The 17,020-nt window shown below is 39.5% G+C and overlaps 1 protein-coding gene across 1 annotated transcript in view; it reads left to right on the top strand.

The window, feature by feature from the left end:
- Positions 1 to 17,020, top strand: part of LOC150090130 (putative receptor-type tyrosine-protein phosphatase mosPTP-1) — a 529,269-nt gene that overhangs the window by 154,160 nt on the left and 358,089 nt on the right. The window contains exon 3 of the mRNA XM_090390174.1: positions 3,286 to 3,409. Coding sequence (XP_090246300.1) covers positions 3,286 to 3,409 — 124 coding nt within the window. The remainder of the gene's footprint in view (positions 1 to 3,285; positions 3,410 to 17,020) is intronic.

Raw genomic sequence — 17,020 nt, 5'->3', positions numbered from 1 at the left:
ATTTAGCTCCACCTAGCGGCAACACGAAAAATTCTGTATTATGAATATCATCTCTCGGACGATTTTGTCAGTCACTCGTATCTGGCGATAGTCGTTGTCACAATATGAGGACTAGAAAAGGGGTCGCTTTGCGACGAAAAGAAAGATTCGCCAGAATCGCGGAGGTGATGTACACAACCTGAACAATGAGGTACGAAAGAAATGCGGCTACCTATTTATAATCTTTTTTTACGAAAACTGTTCATGCGACAAATTACCCTCCCATCAAATAAGCTGCTTGAATGGAATGGGTGATGAGTTTAGAAGCACATATTGTGTTTAAAGGGGGTGAGGGAGAAGAGAAGAGAGGTATTTGTAGAAGACTAGCAGTTTGTGTACACTGAAGAAGGGGGATTACACATTTCTATACACAAAACTTTCTCTCTTCCGCCAGGCAACAGAGCTCCACCCTCGCCCCAATAGTGCAGCGCTGCTCCCACGCTTTCGGCGCACCCCTTGAAGACATTAAAATAGAGTTAGGTCACGGTGTTTGCATTCGTTGTCTGTCACCCTCCTTCGCCCTGGAATTGTGTGTATTGAATCGACGGAACTTTCTCTGAAGAAGCAGACAAAGACAACACACCCCTCCCCCTTCTCCATACTGCGATATCCACACATAATGTTGAAGAGCAAATCGCGCATCTGGCTAATGAGGCGTGATATCTTCCTTGTGAACGAGATCATTGCCAATAGCGGACAGGTGTTTGTTTTTCTGCGTCAGTAATTAATTAGTTGAATCTACCGTTCATTTTGTGAGTGTACACAGTGCTCTTCAGTCACTCAACAGTTTCTGATTTTATCCAAGGAGTCTTTGAAAATATGTTTTTAGAAGGAACTATACATATAACTAGTATTGGGCAAGTTCCAACCAAGCTTAAGAGACCTGTCTTCAGGATCATCAACTAATTTTCTGTACATCGTGACAATTTATTACATCTCGCATTAACGGAGGCCAACGGCTGTATATAATTCTAAGGGAATACAACAAAACATTTGACAAAATGGATTCCTCGGTGTCCATTTACTAAATTGAAACATTATGCCGTGAACGATCTATTGCGGCTTTGGTTTGAAAATTACCTTTGAGACAGACCATCGTGTGGAAGAGGCCTGGGTTCGCTTTCCATCGCTGGCTGAAATCGAGAAATACTTCCCATTGGGACAGGAGGAACTTTAATGGCCTTTACTCACACTATGTTCACGTTAGTCTGTCTCGGTGTAGGTTACATGATCCTTCTACCCCGAAAGCTCGGATGTTTCATTACTAAAAACAGGTAACTCGACTACAGAGTACTCGTAATTTACAGACATCATATAGTGACGCCTCGTGATCTTAGGTGCTTTGGCGCAAATACGTTCGATTATCAAATAAGGTATTTCAGGATTCAAAAACTTCTATATTGTTACTCGATTGTTTATCAAAACTTCACAACAGGTTCAGGTTATGAACCTGTTGAACCTGAACCCTGAGACGGGATTTGTGTCGCAGTACTGTCGGAAACAGGTGCACGGAGAACATGGATTAACATGAAATTTAGCAAAATTCCCAAAGAATATCCTAAATAAGTAACGAAATTAAATTTTGAAAAGGACTGGAGCTGCTGTTCCATATTTATTGATTTATTGAATTGTTTACGTGGGGGAGACCAGAGGGCTGTGAAATTGTAACTGAGTCTGAAACCATCCCTGTTACTAACAGAAAGTACCCTCATAATTTTCTTTCTCAGGAAATGAGGAGTATGGAATCGGAATTGAACCTAAAACTTTCCCGTGGACCGACTGAGGAGCATATGCTGAAAATTTGTCAATTTGTTTAGATCTGAACAAAGTATAATTATAAATCCATCCAGCTTCTTAACAACAGCTACTGTTTGGGGAAGGGCATGCTGTCAAGTGCTTCTTTCAGAGTCCTCTTGCAGCGTTGTCCACAGTTCATGCGGGTTGAACTGTGGACAATACTGTTTTTTTTTTTTTTTTTTGATTTGGTAGTTGTTGGCACATCGGCTTTTGTGGCCATATTGCACCTCCCAAGGTTTTTTGCAGTACTTTAATCCAAGCCCGAGGCGGGAATCGAACCCGCGACCTTTGGGTTGCCGGGCAGGTACTTTACCCACTCGGCTAGCCCGGTCGGCAACAATACTGTTATATGACTTTGAGATGACTTTGTCAGTGTATATTCCTAATGTTCAACAAGCGAAACTCTCTGTAAGAAACACAATTTACAATGCTTATACAGTATTTTAGGAAATATTAAGGGCTCTATACAGAACATTTTTGTAGACAGGAAATTGAGGAGAGCACTATAGATTCGGAATTGGGCCTTCAGAGACACTCCACAAACATCCCCCCCCCCAAAAAAAAAATAAATCTGTATAATATATGTTAAAGTATGTTTCGGATCTTCACACATTAATTGAGAAGAAAAAGCGCGATGGCCACCAAAGTTTAAGTTCATGTTTCGGTCCCAAAAAAGGTTCGGGCATAACTCCGATTCCATAGTCTGGTTTCCTGCCCAACCCCTCACCTTCAGAAACATTGCTACTAACTAGAACAGCTCTGATCCTTTTCAAAATTTTACGACTTATTTTAGAATGTGTTGGGGACCCTGATGGTGAACTTCATGTTGGTAGGTTAGCCCACTTCCCTGTAAATCTTCCCTTTCCCTTCTTGGTGCTGCTACATAAACCCCATCTCACGGGACAATCACGTGGTGAAGCCTTGGTAAATAGCACAGCATAGAATATTTAACCCCTGAGATACGTTATTTGGTAATCTAACGCACCTGAAATGCATAGCGCTCTAGCACTTAAAAATGCCTAACATTTTTAAGTTCCAGAACCGTTTTCTAATGATTGTGTAACATGTGATTGAAACTTCGTGCAAGAAAAAAAAAAAAAAATTCATATGGAACTCACTTGAAATGGGATGAACAATAAGCCGGCCGATCTAGCAACAAATAAATCAGTAGACTGAACTTTCAATTTTCAGATACTGCAACAAGCTGAAATATGAATTTCAAACTGACATTTTAACAGAGTTTTCGATTAGATTGGGCCATTTTTTGTCCCTACCAGGAACAAATTAGTGTAACTGAAGTTTCCTGTTATTTAATTAATTAATCCTGTCTTTAACTGAGTTAATAGGGATAATTAATTCACTAATGAGGATATTATCTCAATTTAGTGAATTAAGATGTCCTTTTGGTGTATTTTTTATGTCTGTCAACTGACTTTTATCTTCTTTCAGATATACCAGATCCTCCAGGGATGCCTCTAATTATGGGTTTTACTTCACGTTCTGTGAATCTCTCTTGGGCCCCGAGTGTTGATAATCACAACAGTCCGATCCTGCACTATATCATTCATGTCAGGTGAGCATTACGTTGCTATCTACGATTTATCGACTGAATGTGTCAAGAAGTACGACTTATCGTTCTCGTATAGAATTCATTTTGTCGAATGTCTGCGCAGCAAATATCATTCGTGAATACACCTTTTGATGAATGATCAACAGCATCGAGGATTTCCTCATCATTGTATTATGCGAATATTTATATCTATATTCTACGCAATTTTTTAAAGTTTCTAAAACTCATTTTAATTTTTTTTTTTTTTTTTTTTTTTTTTTTTAGTTTCAGCCTACGAGGAGAATTTTGTTATTCTTTGCGACTAGTCGACATTTCTTCACCTTAAGACACTCACCCACTGAATTCTTGACAGTTTGGTCAAGCACGTGATAGATAGTTGGCCGTTTCAAAAGCCGTGATAAATTGCGAAAAGTTTTATCGATAACGTTGAGCAGAAACTCGTTGCTGCCTTAAGGGGGGGAGGGGTGGAAGAAACGGAAAATTCACCAAATAAATCCTCACACGTCCAAATCCATTGATATCCAGAGTAAACGTAGAAAGAGTCCTTTAGGAACAAAATGTGCAAACAAAATAAAGTACAAAATTTCGTGTGTTTTTTTTTTTTTTTTTTTTTACACCTTTAAGAAAAACAACTTTTTATAGAAGAGTAGTTGTTTAATATTTATACAGTATACATTAAAAACATTTACTGATAAAACAAACGCGATTTAAGAATTAATTGGGCATACATGCATTTCATTATTTTCAAAAATTCAAGATATCCATCGCCGAATTTACCAGAATATTTAAATACGATGTGCTAAAGCTTTTTAACAATTAACCAATACAAAAAAAAAAAAACGTGGAAAATCCATTCCAAACTCGCACATACACCAGATTATTCAACAAATAGTAAAAATTCCAGTAACAATTCGAAATATTCTTTCAGAAATTGCTAAAAGCCATCTATTTTTATGTATATACAACATGGAAACCATTTTCCAGAATGCAAAAGTGATAATTAATCTTGGGCGACTTTTCCAAACACATTACGCCAATATTGCTTGTCCATTGTTCTCTGATTTGCCTCCGGCCAAACAAGTAGAATGTGTTTGGTAATTTCTTTTAAGTAAACAGCTTAAGAAACTTTTTTTTTCTTGTTTTTTTGCATAACGCGTGAATAATAATTGTTTCGGCAAGTTTACTTAGTGTGTCTAGTAATAACCAATAAAGAAAACGCCCGAGGAAATCGGTGAAAAAGATAAGGTTAGACCAAGAATAATTTTTGGTTAAATGATAACGACCAACTCGCTATGTACTGGAACTCCAATGCTTGGTACACTCCTCTTATTAGTTTTTTTTTTTTTTTCCAAACTTTGCTTAATAATTGCACAAAACAGGGTAAAAAGGAGAAAAACCAATAGTGCCTTGAACACTGTCATGCACACTATTTTGCCAAAAGTCAGTGGAACTTGTTCCAAGTTCCACTGACTTTTCGCGAAAAATTAGGCCGTTTCTACAGTGACCATCCGTCGATCAATGGCAAAACGAGGGAAGGGGATAAACCCGAAAATAGAAGGGATAATAAATTTGTGATTTGTAAGGATGCATCGGAATCCCTGAGAGCAGGGCCATCTGTCCGAATAGTTTTGATTTACATCTTGTTGAACTGAATCACAGGAAAGTCAATTCTTCCTGATCTTGTATCCTCCCAGAACTGAACGCACGTTATTATGCAAATAGAGTACATTTAAAATGCTTATTGCTATCCGAAGGATGTTGTTTTCCTTCTCCAGTAAGCCTATTTGCAGTCCATTTGCAAGACAAGCAATATTTGGTAGGGAGTCCCATATTTACCATGACTTCTTATACCAGTATAGCGTGCCCGACCGCATAGGATAAATAACATCCTACCAAATCAATCTCTCTCTCTCTCTCTCTCTCTCTCTCTCTCTCTCTCTCTCTCTCTCTAAAATAAACTCCGTGTGGATTTTGTTCTTTCCATCCCCCATATTTGATCTCGTTGGAATTTTTTTCTTTTTAAGCTGTCAAAAAAGAGAAGTTTAGGCATTGTAGATACTCACTACACATCACAGGCACGCCCGCTGTGATGCGGAGGAAGAAATTGATTTTTTCCCCATCTCGGTTTTCTCTACTTCCACTGCCCTCAATACGACAAAGTCTCACCGAGTGCACACAACATCCAGTCGTTTTGTGTGCCTTGGACGGAAGCCACCGCTAAGGGGATTTTCTGCTCTGTATTTATCCCCAATTTAGAACACCAGTGATGTAGCAACGCTGTTTCAGGATCATTCATAAAAGAGAGAAGGAACAGTAAAAAGAGAAACAAAATGAAAAAAAAAATTTTTTTTTTTTGAAGGGTAATGAATTTTTTAATGTTTTTGGTTTTATGCTGGTGACTAGAAGCATTTTCTTTTATTAGTGGCTGCGTTTAAAAAAATACAATTTGAATTATTTATTCATATCTGCTTAAATAGTCCTCTATCCACTGCTTTGCGTGGTAAAATAAGCATAGGTGTATAGTGTGTTCGTATCTAACGGCACCAGGGGTTCCCTCCATCTCCGCCTAGGGCTCAACGTTTTCCACACTATGCCTCGTGGAGGCAGACCAGGTACACTAGTATTTAGATATTTACTCTGGCAGGTCCTGCCACCTAATTTCCTGAGATATCAGTGGCTAGGACCTAAAAAAAAAAAAAAATTCTCGCTCGGTGGGGTTAAGAAAATTGAGTAGAAATGCTAAATGAGTTTAGTGTGAACGCAATTAAATTTAGTGGTTATTAAATTTTTCAACTTATGTGGGGTATACGCTAACGCATTAGGTAGAGTGGGGGAGGGGACACAGAAGGCTGGGGGGAAGACAGAAGCGACAGAAACATCACCTATTGGATTCAAGGGACGAATACCAAATCCTGTCCACATTTGCCCGGGACCTCTTCATAAGAAGCAGAACTCGAAATGCGATCAGAAACTGACGAGAAGATCCACTGAAGAGAATGTCATAAGCAAAACCACACAAGGACAAGACATCCCAAGAGACATCGAGTATGACTCTCAACTGCAATGATTAATTCTCCTGAGCACTCAGGCGCCTCCGTAGCCAGGTGGGAAGGAGCAGCAGTGCGTAGCACACGCTTCTTGATTAAACCGGGGTTCGAGCCCGTCACCACCAAACACGGAGGATGCGGAAAGGTTAGGGAATGACCACCGCATATCCCGGAGCAATATGGCCTTAGTTGCTAATGTTCCTAAAAACCAAAATAACAAACAATAACAATAACAAACCTGAGCACTCAATGAACGAGATGAGACCCTGCTCTGTGCGACCCAAGCACATGAGGCAGGGACGACCAGTCAAATCTACAACCCAGGACGGGAACACACCCCTTATGTGACCTAGGACTGAAAACATTCCACAGTTCATTATTACAAAGTAGGACCCATGGAAATCACGGCCGGAACACTGTCCCAGATATGGTCATTACTGAACTGACAAAAGGCGCCATCCTCTTAGCAGACACCCGAGAACTAATAGGACAACTGACTGGAGACAAATTGAGATAACCTGACCCAGCCAAACAACGATGGTGGACGCAGCGCCTGGCTGACAATGATTCGCCACCAGGTGAGACAAATAAAGAACCAATCTCCCCACAGAAAACACCCGAAGAAGGAATAAGAAAACACAAGGACGGGGCCCCTTCATCTTTGAATTACATTTCCCTGGGGAGAAGGGAGGGGATGGTTTTTCCGTCTCCTCACCACCCCTACTTTTCCTCTCTGGTGGTGCATGGGCCTGCCCCACTGAAACCTGGGGCCACCATACTTCTGCCTTTCTCCCCCCAGTCATCAGTCTCCTTCCCCTCTCCATTTATACGCTAGCGAAAGTCCCACACACCTAAATTTAAACATGTCAAATCATTTTATTATTATTTTTTTATTTTATTTTTTTTTTAGGTCCTAGCCGCTGAAATCTCAGGAAATTACGAGGCAGGACCTGCCAGCGTAACTACGTCTACTGGGTTGCTGGTCTGCCTCCACGGGGAAAAAGTGGGGCAACGTTGGGGCTCAGCAGGGGTCCAGCGGCTAAACGACCAGATTAACAACAGTACACGACATCACACAAATACAAAGCCCACACACTTAAATCTCTGGCATTCCCAGCGAACTGATACACTCACAATGAAAGCAACGCGGAGATGGGGGAAATCCCTGGTGCCGATAGACATCAATACATTTTCACTTTCCCCTCCCCCGGCAGGGGGAGGGGAAAGTGAAAAGTGTATTGATGTCTAGCGCTTTGTGTATTGAGCGAAAGTGTATTGATGTCTTTCACTTTCCCCTCCCCCTGCCGGGGTTGGCTCTCAGGTGTGGGCAGCCTGGGAGCGGGATTGCTGGCACCCACCGGTATAGCACTACTTCCGGTGGGTGCGGGATTTTTGTGCATGAGGCACTTAAAATAGAAGACCAGGCCCGGTATCAAGTGACTATGGGCGGCCATTAGGGTCTCTTCGCCACCAGGGAGCGGCTGCGCAGGTGCCAGCTGCTCCCTGGTGGCGAAGAGACCTGCCATACAGGTCTGTTCTGCAGAGGTTCTGCACAAAGTCAGTTTATCAGGTAGAGAGAGACGGAAGTCTAGGTGCCACCTTAGACATAATAAAATAAATAAAATCCCCCTGCCGGGGAAGAGGGGAAAAGATGGGACCATGCAAGGGAGCATGGTTTGAGAGCCAAGATGGCCAGCAGCAAGCTGCGGTTGGTTGGTCGTATTGGTGTTCCCATTTGGGATATCACTCAGGACCAAGTCCCGTCCAGTCAAGTCAGTGAAGGTCTGTGTTGATAAATGTCAAGTCCGGTGGTTTGTCGCTGTTGGTCAAGTCTTGTCCATACCATCCAGGTAGTAGAGGTGTCAATTCCGGAATCCATATCAAGTGCAGTGATCAGGTTCCTTCAGGAGTAAGGGAAAAAAAACAAAAAAAAAAAAAAAAACACTCTTTTCCTTATTCTTTGTGCCTTTGTCACAGAGGGTTGCCGGTCGTTGTCAGGGTTGCTGATCTATGGCCAGTTCTGGTTCCAGTTACTGTCCAGTCCCTTGCTCAGTTCGTGCCGTGAGCTGTTATTTCTTCCTGATCAGGTTTGTCTGTTTCCCTTGCACTCGACGCGCTAGTCTACAGGTTCTCCAGCCAGGGACTGTGTCTGCGCATATCATTCTCGCAGGTTGTTGTTTTGCATACAATGGTGCAGAGGCCTGTCGGTTGTCAGTACAGGTGTGGTAGTCTGGTTCGTGCCGTCCAGTTCTGGAGGTTTATATACAGTTCTTGTCATTTGTTAGGTATGTTCAGTTGTTATTCCTGGTTGTTATGTGTAAGGTTCAGTTGTGCTCCACTGAAGTGAGCTCTATCCTCTGCTTTGTATGTGTACGCGAAATAAGAGATGATGCATAATGCAAGAAAAGTGAGAAAAAAATACCCTTTTAATCATCGGAAAGAATTGTTAAATGAAGGTATACTTCTATACACTTATTTAATTTAAAAATTTATGTATTAATACCCGAATTATTTCATCAAAATGATAATTTAAATGGGTAAGAAAGAAAAAATTTTGCGACAAAAAATTTTCATCAATATAATAACATAAACGTTGATACTACTTTTTAGCAGTTTTTTTTTTAAATTTAAATAATATTTTTAACGAACAAATCGATAATCAGAAACTTGCAAATTTCAAATGAACTTCTTAAGGATCCAGCTGAGAAGACACAAATGTGATTTATCCTATTAGAATAAGATAGGATAAAAGCCGTATTCTTTGCTCTTGTGAGAGAAATATGGTGCTGTTTCTTGTATTTCCTTTACCCTGTGAACTCCTCTGACCGTGTGACAGAAAATTTATCTTATTTTTAAAACTGCAACTTCCTTTTCCAGATCATATCCGTAAATTTGTGTTTCATGTCCCGCGATGACCTTGGATCATCCTAAATGTTCTTGAAAAACACTGCACATATGAACGGGCTATTATTTTTGCTTATGTCAACGCATGTGGCATAAATTTTACCATGACCTGTAGCAAGTTCAGTTTTTCTGTCAAAATGAATTGATACCTTACATAGGTACCAATTCTACTAGTTATACACCAGTTTTGGTGAGTTAGCTCACTAACTCGTTAGACATTTTCATTTGATCTGGCCGTGGATGAATGCTCTACACATTCTGAATCTTCAAAAGCGATAAGCCCAATTTTAAAATTTGCAAACTACAGTACTCAATGATAAAACACACAAGGGTACTCGATAAAAATAACATGATCTTACTCGGAAGCGCATAAAATAACATTGAGGCAAGCTAGAGGAGCAATTGTTGACTCCAAGCTGCTCACAAAAGTACATATTATCACCATCCATCGGTAGAATTCCATCCTTGTTGCCGCAGCAAGGTGAGTCCATAAACCAGAACCTTGTATATGCATAGCTTCCAGAGCAACGTTAACCGGAACCATTCCAATGAGCAATTGTAATTTGTTAAAGTTCAAATATTAGTTTTGAAAAATAACACCCCAAAAAATATAATCTTCAGTTGCTTGTAAAATAAACTACTTAAACGACATTCATAAATCAAACTTTTTTCCAAACAGCCGCACTGTTAGTGACCTAACAAAGTAACCTGCATCCTATTTTTAGTTATATCTTATACAACATTGATCACTGGTAGACTTCAAACACCACCGGAATCGATAAAGTATAATCCAAAAAGAAGAGCCCTTCATAAATTTTTCTGTTTCTAAATGTGTTTCTATGGCTAGTCTAATGGAAGGAAATGTACGGATGAATATTTCAGGGAGCGTGTTCTATTTATCGGGGAAATTTTTAGAAAGACAGCAACAAAGTTGAGAAATATTGCTAACTAGTTCAAACTGATAATTTTATTTAAATTAATCCAGTGGAGATTTTTCTCCGCATTAAGATACGATGACATTTTAATTAAAACAATGTTCTGAGGAGTCTACGAAATTTCTCTAATAGGGAGTGAGGTAATATTTTAGCTTTACAACGCGGGGAAGTAAAAAGAGTTGCATCAAGACGTTTGGCAAACAGAACTCAACCGTAAATCAATATCAAGTGATATTTTGATGGGTTGGTAAATATAGCTACACACACCGAAGCTTACAGTTGGACACGAAATCCATCGTGGTGTCTGATAGTCACGTTGGTAGCAAAAAGAGAATTAACAGAAGATAAACGAAAATATCAAAAGTAGAACAGAACATTCTTAGAAATGGACTCCACTGATTAAAGCGAAAGCAGACAGAAAGAAGAACGCAAAAGATAAAAACCAAAAATGAGCGAAAATTATTTTTTCTTTCAATCTTGAGAAGAGAAAAATCTGAGAAAAGAATTGGATGATGTGGGGAAAAGGAAAAACAGAAAGAAAAAGTTTGGAATATATTCTTCTCTCTCTTCCTCTTCTCTTCCTGTTGCTACACATTCGACGTGGCAGTGAAGAAAAAGCAGAACCGAATCGATATCGGAAGATGGCACGTGCTGGCAGACCTTAGCTTCAGAATTAACGAGCTGCCCAGGGCCGCTATGGTTTCATCTTGAGACAAAGTGGAAGTGACGTTGCACGAATTGGCTGTTACTCTCCTTCCTTCGTTCCCCTGAACACGTCCTCATAACAACTACACTTAAGGGGGATCTAGACATGGGCCCTGGAAAATACGATCCTCTTACTTTGTTTTTTCTTCTTCTTCGCTTTCCGATAGACACTGCCTGTATGCGAAAAGAAGCAGCGACAAGAGAGACAGGGACCATATTTATTCGTATCGCTGTCAGCTCTCTAACGTAATATTCCACCAGAGTACTTTGCGGATGAAAGATGTCCGTGCGCCGGTTTTACGTCATGACACACTCCTCTGTCGGAGCAGAGATCTGTCTTCAAGAATCGGTATTAATATGGGGAAGATCTCAGAGCATTGAGGTGGCGATTTAAATCAATTGCCGTCTCGTACGCTTCAGTCCCTGCAACGTTTGAGGTAGTTACTGGCTTAAAAGTGGAATACGTACGTCAATTTTTCCTGACTGCTATGAAAAAACACAATATTTGTATGATTTCTTCTCTTTTTTTTTTTTTTTTAATATCCCTTTTCCTAGTAGTATTTTCCGCAGACAATTACATTTAAATGCCAAATTCGAATCATTTCCAGTTCATAAACGGTTTTGTCGTGTATCATACTGGCACGGTTTTGTGTTTTTAAAGGTCTGTTCAGACCTTTAAGAATTCCTCTTATAGAGCTCTCCAAATGAGTCCCAGTGGCGAAAATAGGATGGAACAGTATCGCTATTCTACATTAATTGATAATAATTGTCATTTGCCTACAATTTTTTATGGGCTTCTTCACATCGTAGCCAAGTTGGTCGGTCTCCCGCGGGAGTGTCACTGTTTTCGTTTCTCTCAAACTCTGATTTTTCATCCAGCAAACGGACAAACCAACCATAGCATTGAATGCTTGCAGTATATAGACAAAACGCATTAATGCCTCACGGCCTTTTGTTGCGCTGGCACAAATTCATGACAACGCAGTTTTCTCCTTATACGTGAAAGCATTTTTAAAAAATAAGCTTTCTTTTATGATTCTTTTAGTTAAACTCAAAAATTTTAAAAAAGTGACAATTTAAATCCGCTTCAGTAGTTATTTTATTATTATCTTTTACTTTTGTTTTCTTAAAATGGCTAAGAATTATATTCCGAGAATTGGTATTTTTCTTTATCCATTTTTTTAAAAGCAAACTTGCTTATAATGTCCTTTCACGTCTCACAAAAATAGAAAATATTAACATAAAAAATGCATAGCGTTATATCACTAACTCAGGGAGTAAAAAAACACGTGAAAAGTAGTTTATCATATTCCAATGATCACATTTTTATTATGTTTGCTTATCTGCTTTGCGAGACTACGTATAAAGTTTGCACCAAATTCGTATGTTTTATCCTTTACTTTCACATTATAATAGAACACTCCAGTTAGTGTGAAGACGCGATATAGCCAGAAGTTCGGACAGGCATTAGGGTTCCAACAACATCGAAATCTTCGGCATAATGCGAGACTATCGATTGAGTAACCTATCAGTCACCCCTTTCTCCTACTCCATCATATTATTCCCATCTACCATCAATCTGTTACTTCGGCAAAGTAAGGGTATCCATCATAGTGGCCAACTGTGATAAATGTTCTAGCATTTTTGCGGATGGGTTCTCTAGAAATCCGAGGCTTTCTAATAAATCATGGGCATGCGCCAAAAGAAGAAAAAAAATAATAATAAAGAAAGGCTTTTTGTGCTACATCCATCTCGTTTATACATGTCACTGATTACTGATACACAACAGAAACTTCGGGATAAAAGTAAACCCGATAGAAAGCAGAAACTGTCAAGAAAAATTAGCAATAAGAGTCTCAGAACTTAATTAACAGAGGCCACTAAAGAGATGCGATAAACACTTCAAGAACTATTAGATTGCTTCTATGCAGCAATTAGAGATCACATAGTGGTCTAGACACTATTATCAGGAAAGTATTGTCCGCAAGGTCTGATGCCTATAAAATGTTGGTCTCGTTAGGCATATCTCGCTCTCTCTCTCTCTCTCTCTCTCCAGGCATCGTGTCCCATTAAAATTTTTAAAACTATAAGATTTTTAGAGTCAAAAATGCACGTGTAATAGACATATCTTTGCCGAAACAATCTCTCAACTCAATTCTTCGAGAAATGTTTTCTGTTTTTTATGCAGTAATCAAAAACTCTTTAGTGTTTTGTCCTTAAACACAACAGAATAGGGTAAACGACAGAATGATTTAGAAAAAATTAGAAGCAAAAAAAAAAAAAAAAACCCTCTCCAACTGTATATATTTTGGAAAGATTCCAGGATGTACCAGTATATTTACAAACTTTCCAGAATACAAGATAGCAGACTAATGACAAAAGTAAAGAATATAACGCCAAGATTATTGTATAAACAACAATAATCAGTAAAAGATATTTGCTCTTCTACTCACAAATTTTTTTTTTTTTTAGTTCCATTTACGAATGAAAAAAGCCAAAACCGTGACTCCACTGATTCTTGGTCTATCTTCTTAAGGTGTTAAGAAAAAGGACTATTTCTTTGTTACTCCATGAACTTTATGATACCTGACAGTTCGGCTAGACTGTCATTAACATAGCGTAAAGGCCCTTCTACCGCCTGCCGCGTTCTGGATGAAATAAAGATCGAGGCCTAATAGTTACTGATAACCCACGTGCGGAATTAGCGCGAGGCAGGAGGCTTCCCAACAAATTAAATCTCCTCCTACTATTTATTACAGTCCCAAGTTAGGGGAAAAACTGCATGCCTGGTGGTAAACGGGTTACCGGTATGGTAAGGGGGGGGGGAAGAAATATAAATAACTCCCTGGTTTCCATTGCTATGTAGCGCACGGTTGACCTGCTTAGAATGTCGGGCTCAAAGCCGAGGCTGTATCTGCAACACCACGATGCTCCGTTACTATGACAACGACCACTGGTGACCTGCAAAGAGGCGTGTCAGATCGATGCTGGGATGGCTGAGAGAAGGTTAAATGTTTCGAGTTGTGGATGGAGGAGGATTTGCAGCGCGAGGACTGTTTCTTGGAGATAGCTGCTGGAGAATCTGAGCCGGTTGAAGGGGAGACGAATAAAAACAACGAAACGTGTTGCTTATTTACTCTCGTTAGCAGTGTGCTACTCGGCAGATGGCGGGGACATCGTCTAAGGAGCTTGTCTAAGCATTAGCCAGGTTGCCAATTACTCCGAGATGTTGGATTTGATTATCGCAGAGCGTCAACGACCTCGTGATCAGGTGTCGAGGAATGAGACAGATAAAATGAAGGAAACGGAAAGAAGGATCTCAAGCATGCGAAGACTGAAGAGAATAACGGACAAATAAGAGAAATAAAATAGGTATTCATGGCCACAGAACTGCATAATGCCTTTAAAACAAACTACAGTTATAAAGTTTAACATATTCACCAGAAGCAAGCTTGTTGTACCATTTCTCAAAGCCTCCGTCGTTCTCCGTTGAATATATGACGGATGGCATCGGAAATGTGTCCTCAAAAGGCAGCCGGAAGCATGACTTCACCGACTCTCCTACCCTCCCTGGTGAGTCCAATAGGTCTAATGGCGGCAACACCACGCTCTCATTTCCAATTTCCGCGTGTCTGTATCGCTGTTGTTGTGCCTGCCTCCCCACCCTTCCTTACACACCCAAATACGGAAATTTGTTTGAGGAGAACTGCGGAAAGGAGGATGCTGGAGGCGGCGACTTGTGAAGTTGTGTGATGTCTCTTTGACGGTATTATTAACACACAACGGAACCGGATGATGCCGGAGGTGGGGGAAAGAGCTAGTGGGTTGTTTTTATTGGACGGTCGTAAACATCGACGAACGTATACTTAAACGTGACAGACTGATCGGATCCACTGGCTTAAAGATAATAACAAAAACTTCAACTGATAAAATGCAAACGCTGGCAAATTTTATTAATAACACTGATGTTTGAGAGGGCTTTCTCAGAGGATCAACACTCACGAATCTACAAGATTATAAATTTCTACGTTAGTAGTACCGGAAACAAAACTACGAATGACAGACATGCGCAGTTGTCTTGTTTCTTGGATTCCCACTATCAAACTAAAGTTTTTATTCGGTTTCGCGTGAGAGTTACAAGGTCCTTTTCCCCACTCGGAAACTGGTTTTTCATCCAGAAAGACAGGCAACTCTGTTATTAGAATACATGCAATTTTACAGCCAAACTTAGTTGCTTTGAAGCAAAAAAAAAAAAAAAAAAAAAACCTTTTCATCTAAACGTTTTTATCATATTTCCGCTAATTTTGAATGCCATTTTTGAAAAACCTTTGTTATTTGTTGTTGGTACCAGCAGGGAAAGCACTTGGAGGGGTATTTGCTGGACTTCAACCCCCCGAAAGGCACTTCACTAGAACGAAAACAATAAAACAACAGTAATTCTGTATAATAAAGAATTCTTCTTCTAATTTTCTCTAAGTTAAAGCAGTGGATCCGCAGCCCCTCTCAAAGAAAAATCCTTAGTGCGCGCATGATTACTACAATTACACGGCTTTTATTCGAGTTAAGGCTCTTAATCTTTTTGCATAGCAATCTCTCCCTTATTCTAATTTTGAAAATGAAATACAGTACATGACAAAAGAATTTTAAATTTGGGAAGTCCTCCCCTTAGGAGGAATCTCTCTGGTTAAGAACCCCCGTTCAAGAGAAAGAAGCTTACATACCAAAAGCGTACTTCGCTAATTTATAACTCCTTGTGGATTTATTAATTTATTTGATTTTCTCCACACAGTCTGTAATGATATCAACAATTTTTTCCAGCTGACAAACCAGCATCCGATATATTCGGATCAATTCGAGTAAGTTCGGAGTTCGTTCAGCCTTTTTGAAAAGAAGGAATAATTTCCTTTTTCACATTTTTGACTGTGTTTGGAACTCTTCTCTTACTACCTTGGAGAATGTCTTGCCTTGACGATATTAAACCACGAAAAAGACAACAGCGAAACTCCACACCAAGTGAAATAAAGCTCAGCAGAAAACCGAATCATCTCATGGACTAACTTCCATCCCTTGAACTTAAACTTAATTCCATAAAATCTTTACAAACAAACATGTTACTTATCTGCTTGGCCCAAAAAATTATAAGTCTAATCATCATTTCACTGCATGCTTTAATACCCACATACTAAAGTTGCTTAAGATATTCTGGATATTTAAGTACTAACTGATTGAAGTAAGATATCTTGCCATTATTAACCATAGACCATGTTCACTCCGGCTTCTTAGCGGATTAATCAGAATTTATTGTCTGTTACCTGAATACTTGCTGGTCCCTGATCAACTCGACACGATTAGTTATTTCCACGTTTGACGCAAATACTAATTCCCAGATTGATTTAATGACTCCCCTCGTGAGCCCTGGATCAATAAAACAAACGCACTCTGACTATCCTACTCGAGGCTTAATACATAATTATAGTAAACTCCAGTTCGGAACGTTCTCAGCAGAATTAGAAAGCTAACAAGAGTCAGATAGCATCACAATGCGTTGAAAACTCATTTTAATTACTTTTAAGTTTGTTAATTGCATGATTGCAAATGATCCATAAGTATAGCTTCTTTACAATTTATACATTGGTGTTTAAAAGTTAAGTTAGAGATGAAGAAGTGCAAAAGTTTGGAAAATAACCGATTCAAGGAAATTTGGTATGGAAGCACGTTATGGTATTATGCAGAGTGAACGGTTTCAAATATAATGATAGATACGCAAGAGATAATTTGCATATTTCAAAAATATGCATATTTTTGAAATATGCAAATTATCTCTTGCGTATCTATCATTATATTTGAAGTTCTTATTATAATGTTGTTTGATTAAACTTAAAATCTGCCCTCTACTGTCTGAAACTATTTCAGCATATTCCAAATGTGGACTGTCAAGTTTGTTTTGCAACTTGCAGTTGCCATAGGGACAAGCACGTGACTGATTTCTGGCACCGCGTTAAAGTCTAGCCGTCTGCAGAGGC

Source organism: Mastigoproctus giganteus, chromosome 2 (genome assembly GCF_048544385.1).
Source record: "Mastigoproctus giganteus isolate SK-2022 chromosome 2, ASM4854438v1, whole genome shotgun sequence".
Classification (NCBI taxonomy): Eukaryota; Metazoa; Arthropoda; class Arachnida; order Uropygi; family Thelyphonidae; genus Mastigoproctus; species Mastigoproctus giganteus.
Note: the sequence above shows the minus strand (reverse complement) of the source record. Positions and strands in the feature narration are given on the sequence as shown.